Source organism: Phodopus roborovskii, unplaced genomic scaffold (genome assembly GCF_943737965.1).
Source record: "Phodopus roborovskii unplaced genomic scaffold, PHOROB, whole genome shotgun sequence".
Lineage (NCBI taxonomy): Eukaryota > Metazoa > Chordata > Mammalia > Rodentia > Cricetidae > Phodopus > Phodopus roborovskii.
Window position 1 is genome coordinate 44,723 of NW_026125038.1, and position 10,227 is coordinate 54,949.

General features: G+C 36.9%; 2 protein-coding genes across 2 annotated transcripts; both read right to left on the reverse strand.

Annotated features, from left to right (window-relative positions):
• Nucleotides 1-2,010: 2,010 nt before the first annotated feature.
• On the reverse strand, nucleotides 2,011-2,952 carry LOC127213692 (olfactory receptor 4K3-like). The gene has a single exon (XM_051174431.1). The coding sequence runs from the start codon at nucleotides 2,947-2,949 to the stop codon at nucleotides 2,011-2,013; it is 939 nt and encodes a 312-aa protein (XP_051030388.1). The 5' UTR covers nucleotides 2,950-2,952.
• A 5,567-nt stretch (nucleotides 2,953-8,519) lies between these two features.
• On the reverse strand, nucleotides 8,520-8,840 carry LOC127238262 (60S ribosomal protein L29-like). The gene has a single exon (XM_051207174.1). It carries the CDS (start codon nucleotides 8,838-8,840, stop codon nucleotides 8,520-8,522), a length of 321 nt encoding a protein of 106 aa, XP_051063131.1.
• Nucleotides 8,841-10,227: the final 1,387 nt, after the last annotated feature.

The window sequence follows — 10,227 nt, forward strand, 5'->3', positions numbered from 1 at the left end:
ACAGCTAGGATATCTGAATCTTCTTCGAATCCCCCAAGACAGCGCCCCTTACCAGCAGGAAGTAGTTTGGAAAGAACGACGCCCAAATCCCCAAATATTGTGTATAAATGTTTGTTTTCATTTAATTGGACTTTGTTATATAAAATTAAATAAAAAAATATAAAAAAAATGGGGTACAGAACTGAAGAAGGAATTCTCAATAGAGGAAATCAAAAATGCTGGAAGACACTTAAGAAAGTGTCCAACATCCTTAGCTATCAGGGAAATGCAAATCAAAACAACTTTGAGATACCATCTTACTCTTGCCAGAATGGCTAAAATTAGAAACACCAATGACAACTTATGCTGGAGAGGATGTTGAGAAAGGGGAACACTCCTCCACTGCTGGTGGGAGTGCAAACTCATACAGCCATTTTGGAGATCAGTATGGCGGTTCCTCAGGATAATGAGAATTAGTTTACCACAGGACCCGGCAATCCCCCTCTTAGGCATATACCCAAATGATCCACATACATGCAACAAAGACATCTGCTCAACTATGTTCACAGCAGCATTATTTGTAATAGCAAGAACCTGGAAGTAGCCTAGAGGCCCCTCAATTGAAGATTGGATAAAGAAGATGTGGCACATCTACACAATGGAATACTACTCTGCAGAAAAAATATTGGAATCTTGAAATTCTCAGGCAAGTGGATGGCACTTGAAGAAATCATTCTGAATGAGATAACTCAGTCACAAAAAGAGGAACATAGTATGTACTCACTCATATATGATTTTAGACCTAGAGCAAAGGATCACCAGCCTATAATTCACACCACCAGAGGAACTAGGATACAAGGTGTATTCTAAGAGATTCATATAAAGTCACTCACAGAAGGGGGAAGGTACAAGTCTCCCAGAGCACATGGGAAGTGTGGGGGGGTGAGAATGGAGAGAGAAGTAGGAGAAAGAAAAGGGGAGGAGAGGAAAGCACTTGCAACTAGGAAGATTGAGTCACGGTAGGAATAGAAGACAGAAGAGAGAGAGAGAGAGAGAGAGAGAGAGAGAGAGAGAGAGAGAGAGAGAGAGAGAGAGAGAGAGAATGAACATAAAAGAGGAAGCCATTATTGGTTTGAAGAGAAAACTGGACCTAAAGAAAGGTCTAGAGACTGCCACCAACTAACAATTTGGGCAACCGTGGAAAGGAGACCACAAATGCCCTTCCCAGATAGTGAGATCAACAACTAACTTATCCACCATCATGGAGCCCTCATCTAGTAACTGTTGGAAACAGAAGCAAACATCCATAACTAAACACTGAGTCGAACTAGAATCCAGATGCAGAGGGAGAGGGCAAGACCAGGTTGCAGAAACACACAGAGACAGCTGACCTGAACAAGGGGGAGCTAATGGGCCCCCAGACTGATAACTGGGAAGCCAGCATGGGACTGACTCAGGCATCCCTGAATATGGGTCTCAGGTAAAATAAAGTGGAACCAGGATGTATTCATGGTGCGCAAAAGGGCCTTGTGGACACATCCCCCATGGATGTGTCCTAGAGGGACCTAGGTAGGGACCTAGAGACAAGAGAGAAGTCCTAGTCCCTACTACAAAATGACTTGATAGATTTACATGACCCCAGCTGCATGGCATTGTACTACATGTGGAATTGGGGTCAGGGGATGGGAGGGAAGGGTGGTCAGGGTGCATTTGAAGGGCAGAGAGGGTAAGAGAGAGGGAAAGAGGAAGGGAGGGATGGAGGGAGGGAAGGAGGCAGAAGGAACTGGGATCGACAGGTTAAAAAAATCACTTGAATAATTTTCTCATAAGGAAGAGTTATATTTAAAAAATCATAGATCATTTACAATGTTAAATATGATTTAAAATATTCAATCTCCAAATTATATTAAACTTATGACATGTCAGAATATCTTAACTAATTGTAAATACAAACTAAATACCCAAATTATCAATCTGTACTAATTTCAGCAAATTGTTGATTTGAAATAATTGAAGTGAATTTTCTTGGCATTATGTACTTTCCTTGTGATTCATGAAATAGCCTTTTAATTTCTTTATAGCATTTTTCATCTCTTTATTTCTCAGTGTGTAAATGGCTGGATTCAGGAGAGGTGCAATAAGAGTATAAAATACAGCAAGAAATTTGTCCAACCAGATGATATTGAGGGGCCACACATAGATGAAGATGCAGGGAACAAAAAAGATCATCACCACTGTGATGTGGGCACTGCATGTGGACAGAGCCTTAGATGCACCAGCTTTAGAGCTCTGGCGAACAGTGATAAGGATATATGTGTAGGAAATAAGCAACAGAATGAAGCAGGTTACAACCACAGCCCCACAGTTAGCATTCATGTAAATATCCAAGTAATGGGAATCTGTGCAGGATAACTTGATTATCAGTGGTATGTCACAGAAGAAACTATCAATTTCCAAGTGGCCACAGAGAGGTAGCTTAACAACTGCCAAAAGCTGACTCATGGCATGCACAAAGGAAATGGTCCAGGAAGCTAATACCAGCCCAGTGCATCTTTTCAGGTTCATAATGGTGAAGTAGTGGAGTGGTTTGCAGATGGCCACATAGCGGTCATAAGCCATTACCACCAGCATCATCATCTCTACTGCACCGACACAGTGGTCAAAGAAGACCTGACACATGCATCCTTCAAATGAAATGATCTTTGGTTCCCTGAGAAAGTCTGTAATCATCTTAGGAGTGGTGACTGAGGAAAGCCACATATCAACAAAAGACAGGTTGGCCAAGAAGAAGTACATGGGAGAATGGAGATGTCGGTCAGTGGTGATTAAGAACATGACAATACTATTTCCAGATACAGCAAGCACATAAAGAATCAAAAACATCATGAAAAGTAAGAGCTGAAGATTCTGTGAGCGGGTAAGTCCCAGAAGCACAAATTCTGACACCACAGTCTGATTGACTTCATCCATTTTACTTAGGCTGTCTTTAGAAACAACCTGCAGATGAAGAAAGCTAAATTAGAGGGGTGTGGAATATGACTTAACTAGTCACATCTGACCTTCACCTTGAGTGCTAACCTCTACACTTGAAATAGAAAAGCCTAATGTAAACACAAGTCTTTGCCAGCTTTGAGAAATATCACTACCCAAGTGTAAGAGAATGCGCCAAGTCCAACTCCTCATGAAGAGAAGCATCAGGTGTCAGTGTTATCCACATGCTCTATCAGGAAATTTCTCTACAGAGAGCAGTGAGGAAGCAGGAAAGCAATGTGAAAACCTAACAATCTATGTGGTTTTACCTGGAATGTGGTTTATGTTCACCAGTCTAGTAAAAATTGGTCTGAATGTGTCACCAGCAAGCATATCCATTACATAATAGAAATAAAGTTTATACTTTGGACCTGATAGGAATTACTTTAAATTTCAGTACAAAGTTTTGATGAGATCTTAACATATTTTTGCAGCATGTGTAATGAATCAATTGATAACCAGTAGTCATTTCTATGACATAACTGAGTTAAAAATGTCGTTTGAAGTAAGCCATACAGAAAACCATATAAGAAGGCCATTTTGGGGATACCCACAGCAACAATTGATTTGAGTTAGTGGGAGCTGACAGTAGTGGGAGTTGACAGGAGTCAACTGATTGTTGACTGATGACAGCAGGGGAACCTGCAAAGGACCAAACTAGGTCCTCTGAATGTGGGTGACAGTTGTGTGGCTTGTGAAGTCTGTGGGGCCACTGGCAGTGGGACCAGGATTTATCCCTAGTGCTTGAACTGGCTTTTTGAAGCCCATTCTCTTTGGAGGGATACCTTGCTCAGCCTTGACATAGGGGCCTTCCTCAAAGAGATGTGCCAGACTTCATTGATTTCCCATGAGAAGACTTACCCTCATTGAGGATGAGGGGCGGGGTTGTGGAGCAGGAGGGAGGGAGTGGGAACTGGGATTGGTATGTAAAATGAGAAAAGACTGTTTTAAAATAAAATACAAAAGAAAACACAAAAACAAGAAACAGAAATACAGTTTGAGACTCCTATATGAAAATAAGAAACACAATATTTTGTTAATAAAATTTTATCATAGAATTTATTTAGCTAAACTGATCAGCAAGCTATTATTGAAAATACATGTAATAGTGATAACCAAAGAACAAGGCAACTCATATTCAAACCTGAACTCTGAAAGTTAGATTTAGTTCAGTTTTAGCAGTCAAAAAACTGACCTTGGATTTTATCAACTAGTCTTGAGAATTCTTAGTTTCCTGACATGGGCAATGTTTCATCTAACTCATATACTTTCTCATTTTGTCACTCACCTACTGATCATTTGTATTGTTTTAAAGAAGAAAATAAGTTACATAAACATGTAAGCAAAGGGTGCCTTTTATTGTCAACCTTGGATGGATGTGGAGGTGAACTTCCAGTGAACAGTAGTTATTCACCTCAAAGCACAGGTGGAATGCTTATAGTGATCTGTAATGGAAAACACTCAAGCTGGTTGCTGGGAAATCATTGCCCAGTTTCTCCCATCTTCAGTAATTTTCTTGGTGATTTTCAATTTTTTAGGTTTTATTTTTTGAAATCACTGTGGTGAGGCAATAGAGGAGGTTTCACATTATCATCAGAGTTATAGTCATCTTCCAGTTTTTTAAATAAGAGTTTAGAAGGGTGGAGTTAGGATGAAAATAAATAAAACATCAGGTAACACATTCATTTGCAACAGAAGCATGTTAATTGATGAGTATTGAATACTCCAAATATATGCACCTTCTAGACATTACTAGACTCTCTAAGGAAATAATGCTGATATTACATCATATAGGTCCAAGTTCCATGAAAATTTTGATAATTTGAATCCTACCTCTAAATAAGTTTCTTGTCATCCTGAAAATTTCCAGCACAGATTTTCAAAAATCAGTTCCATGTCTTCTAGAATAATTTACATGGATGGTAGAAATTTAATATTTCATATATTTAAGATATAGATTTCCTGCAAGATGACCATATACATTGTTAGGAAGTAGTTGGCTAATAAAATTAAGTTTTATATTGTTATTTTTCAGAGTTGTGCAAGAATTGTTAATCTATTAACATTCACCAATATTTAACACAATTATTAGACAAAACATAGATTTTTTTTAAAATAAGTCATATCTGATTGATTTCTCATTAGCAGTTGATATTGTAAATGGATTTGCCCTAAACGTATTTGTTTACATTTCTCTACTTACAAAATTAAAAAATTAATTTAAAGCTATGTTGTGAATTTGTAAAAGAAAACAAGGTTTTCTATAGTATCTGGAGTGAAATGATTCATAGGAATGGCTCTTTCTCTATTCTTTCAGGTATGTCTTAAAACAATGTTTCTGTACTGTTTTAGGGTTTTAGGCAAGGATTTTTCAACTGAACACTATGTTTAAGAAGAGTGTGTTTGTGTGTATGTGTGAGAGAGAGACAGTGACAGAAACAGAGAGAAAGAGATACAGAGATAGACACACACAGAGAATACATAAAGTCTCCTTTCTTTAAAATACACATGCTTACATTTACTCCAAGTTGATATACATCTATTCAGTAACTATAGGATATGCAGGTGCAAATGATGTATTTGCCATGCTGACTACTTTCCAGAGATCTAATACCCATTTCATGCTTCCTTTTCTGCTTTCTTAGATGAACAAGAGTTATTTCTTCCCTTGCTCATGTGTGCTATAAGTATTTTAGAGGGCCTAGATTTGTTAGAATCTTCTGTCACTTGATCTGTAATTCTTATCTTTAAATTGGTGGCAATTCTCACAAAAATGCTAATTTTGGCTTTTAGATGAAAAAAATCAACAAAAGAACTCCAAACTATATCACCATTAACTAAGTATTTTTTCTTTTTTTCTAAATATTTTTCCATGTAGATTTTTTTTATCAAAGTTCTAAAGTCTGTAATAGTGACAATATGTTGTACTCTTATGAACATTTGTGAATATAGTGAAAATTATTTACTTTAGTAGATACCACATAATAGGTCCTCATGACTTAGGGTGGTTCTGTAGATGATCATAATGTCTTGTTTGCTGATAAATTGCTTTAATCTGAATTTTGAGATGAACAGCAAGCTCCCTTGACATGTTATTATATTTACTATTTCTAGGCTGAAAATTATTTTATATACAATGCACTCCATGATTAAACAATACTCTATTTGGTTAAAATACAGATAATTACTATGAAATGTTAGCTGGTAGCTGCTTATACTTATCATTAATTAAGAAATGATGATATTCTGATGCGGACACTAACATACTGAGGATGTGCCTTCTGGCCATGTGTGCCCTGATGTTTATTCTCATAAATTGCTGTTGGATTAAGAAAGGTAGAGAAAACCCAATGATTTACTGCTAAAAAAGACAGAAGATAAAGACACATTGCTCAAGTCCACATATAATTGGAATTGATAAAAGAGATACATAGAAATATTTCTTAGAGAATGATCTTAGAGAAGAATGTCAGAGAGATGAGATGATTTACTGAACTCACCAAACTCATGTGTTTCTCCAAATTCATATTTTCTTCCATCTGATGTGTGCTTGTGTAGTCATCTGTCACACAGGGATGGTCTCTTGGAAGTACTTCTTCTCAGCCTGACCTATATTCCCTGCTTAGAGTTGTCCCATGGGTGAATTGACTTGTTCCATGTCCTCAGAAAATGAGAACTCTGGCTATAATTATCTTGGACACATTTTAGGGATTTCTCTGTTGAGAATTATTTCAAGTGCTACAAATGAGTGTAAGTAGAGAGACATTTCTAATAATCACCTCAGAGTTGATATTAGTCCATTTCTCAGTTACTCAATTAATAATGTAATATGATAAGCTTTCAGTTATCATGATATTTACTATGTCTATATTATCAAAGTGAATAAATTTTTTATGGTTATGAAAGACTATGTGTTAAACAGTGTGAGATATGAACAAAATGAAAGCCCTGTTATGAATGTAGTTCCTTAATGTATGGTGAGACTGTGTCAAATTGGCAAGCAAGTTTGGTCATTTTGTGGCATATTTTAGTCTTATTTGTAACTCCATGTGATGGTGGCAGGTATGAATTGGGTGTTCAATTATTGAAACACCATTAGGTTTTTAATTTTAAATTATTTGTCCATATATGTGTACATGTGAGTCATGGTGTGTGTGTGTGTGTATGTGTGTGTGTGTGTAGAGAACAACTTTGTGGAGTTGATTTTGTTTTCTTCCACTTTACCAAGTGTTTTGGAACTGAACTCTAATTTCCAGAATTGGACAGAAAGCCTTCTTATCCTATGAGCCATCTGCCCACTCTCCTGTTTAAATAAAAAAGGACATAAATGTACAGTTCAAATTTTTATTTTGATCTTACATTTAAAATACCAATACAATAAGTTAGGGAACAAGTGACATTTAAATGTATAATTTAGGAAAAGTTGATAAATGTCATCAACCATGACAAAATCATTACATATAACTTTTAAATCTCTGAAGAAAGAGATTGGAAATGACACTAGAAAGTGGAATGACATCCCAAGCTCATTGGTTGGTTAGAGTTAATATTGTTGAAATGACCTTTACCAAATTCTATTTAAGATACAATGCAATCCCAATAAAAATTCCCATGTCATTAATCACAGAAATACAAGGAAAAACTATTCTAAAATTCATTTGGAACCACAAAAGTCCCAAAAAGCCCATGCCATTTTGGGAAAACAAGCAAGCAAGCAAACAAACAAACAAACTAACTAACATAAAAAATAAAACAAAAATACTGGAGAAATTACAATTACAGATTTCAAGATATATTATAAATTAATTTTAATCAAAATATCTTGGTACTTCCACAGAAACAAACAGTAGACCAATGAAACAATAAAAAGACTAACTATAATTACTTGCCACTATAGTCATCTAATGTTGACAATGATGTAAAAATACACATTGGAGAAAAACATCATCTGTAACAAATTGTCCTAGAAAAGCTGGACACCTCTATGCAGATGAGTGAAATTAGATCTTTATATATCACTTTGCACAACAAAGAACTCTAAATTGATAAAATCTAAATATGAAAACTGAAATACTGTACCTTGGTAGAAGGAAAAAAAGTCAGTACAGGATATGATAAACATATAGGAATAAACTTTCTGTATAGGATTCAACTTGCCCAGGAAACAAGGCCTGAAATTGTCAAGTAAGACTCCATAAAAACCAAAGAGCTTCTACACAGATTAAGAAATAATTAACTTAGAGACATGTCCAGATAATGGAAAAGAATCTTTAGTAGTTATACATCTGACAGAGGACTAAAGTCTAGATACACAAAGAACTCTGAAAAACAGAGAGACACTGAGAAGTGGATTTTTTTTTTTTTTTTACTTAACAGATCTAGCCTCAAGCTTATTTGTAAAACAGCATAGGGTCCTGATCATGCGCAAACCGTGTGTAGGTTTGTCACACCAGTCCATCTGTTATCACAGTAGCAGACAGATACCTTTTCTATGGGGCCTTCACAGGGGCTTAGGCCTCTTTGGGAGTCTGAAATGGAGCTGAAGCCTGGGTCTGAGATACAGCTGAGGCCTCTGCCTTGGCTTGGACCTTGGGCTTTGGTTGGGAGAGCCTACTATCCTTGGTCACATATCTTCTAATCAGCTTTCCAAGCTTGGGATGAGCAATGAAAGCAAGATTGCTAAATTTGTGGATGGGGCACTTTGGCATCTTGAGCTTAACCATCTCGGGCTTCAGAAGGGCCTTGATGGTCTCTGCATGTACACTCATTACTTTTGCATTATTTACCTGCATTTTCTTTAGGCCTTTCTTGTGCTTCATGGCAAAGCCCATGTTCCTCAGGAACTTGGGGTCGACCCTTTAAGAGATTCATATCTTTGTGACTGAGGTTTCTCATGGGGTATATTATTTGTGACTTAATAATTGTCTGAGTGTTCAGAAAGTAAAGATAGCCATATGCCACAAAGTCAGGTGATGGTGATACACACCTTTAATCCCAGGATTTAGGAGACAGAAGTAGATGGCTCTGTTAGTTCAAGGCCACACTGTGCTACGTGAAATTGATCCAAATCTAAGAGATAAACAGCTCACACAAAAGGTGATCTCAGCACTTGAGATCACATGCCTTTAACCCCAGCACCAGAGAAGTGGATGAGTGATATGGCTGAGTAGAGAAAGGAATATAAGGCAGGAGGAGATAGGAAGTGGGAGCATTTTGCCTCTAAGGATTTGTGGAGACAGGATATGCCATTTTGGTCTGAGGTAAAGGTAAGAGCTAGTGGCTGACTGTTTTGCTTTCTGAACCCCCATACAAAACTTATTAAATCATAAATATTATATTACCACAATTCCCCTTTTTGTCTAATATAAAAATAAGGCTATAACAGGAAAAACTATATACAATAAGTACAATAAATATACACAATATGTACAGGTAGTAAGTACATCAACAATGCCTAGCCCATTAGAATTTGACAAATTCAGAGAAAATGCTCCATTATCTATGCTATCTTGGTGAGTCCAAAGTCTTGTACCTAATTTATTTCTATTGTAATTTGCATTATCAAATTATCTTTTAATGTTTCTCAATTTTTTTTACCCTTTTGTTCTATGCCATTTTCAGGATTGGTTATGTGTGGTATGGTTCTTGGTCTTGATCATGTCTGAATGGTAATCAAAGACCCCCTGAAGCACCTGGTACTAGAGGAGAAAGAATGAGAAGTGGCTTTAATTGGGGTTGGGGGGAAGGTAAACAAAGAAGAAGGAAGGGGAGAGAGATAAATAGCCTTAAGGATATTTGAAAAAGCCTTAAGAAACATTGTTTTTTATTTATGAAAACTTCCATGTGATATGTATGTTCATATCCTAAAAGAAGTTTTGCCAACTGGGCTGATAATACTCCTCATAAGAGTGACAGATCATCTTAAAAAAGAAAACCCCAGAACCAGGCACGAAATACCTGGTTATAAAAGTCTATTGCCATTGGTTGCCTCCCAGGGGTTAAAGGTAAACCTGATGACTGAAACCACTATATATCTCAGCTACAGGACTCAAAAGATTTGAGCTAGATTTGACCTGAAAAACCTAAAGGACTGGCTTTCATAGTAGCAGAAATTACTATGCAAGCTTCCAGGGCAGGGAATAAATCGATATTGCTACCTACCTGTGATGCCTATGACCAATCTAGCAAGTTAGTCCTAAAGGAGCAATAGAGGCATTA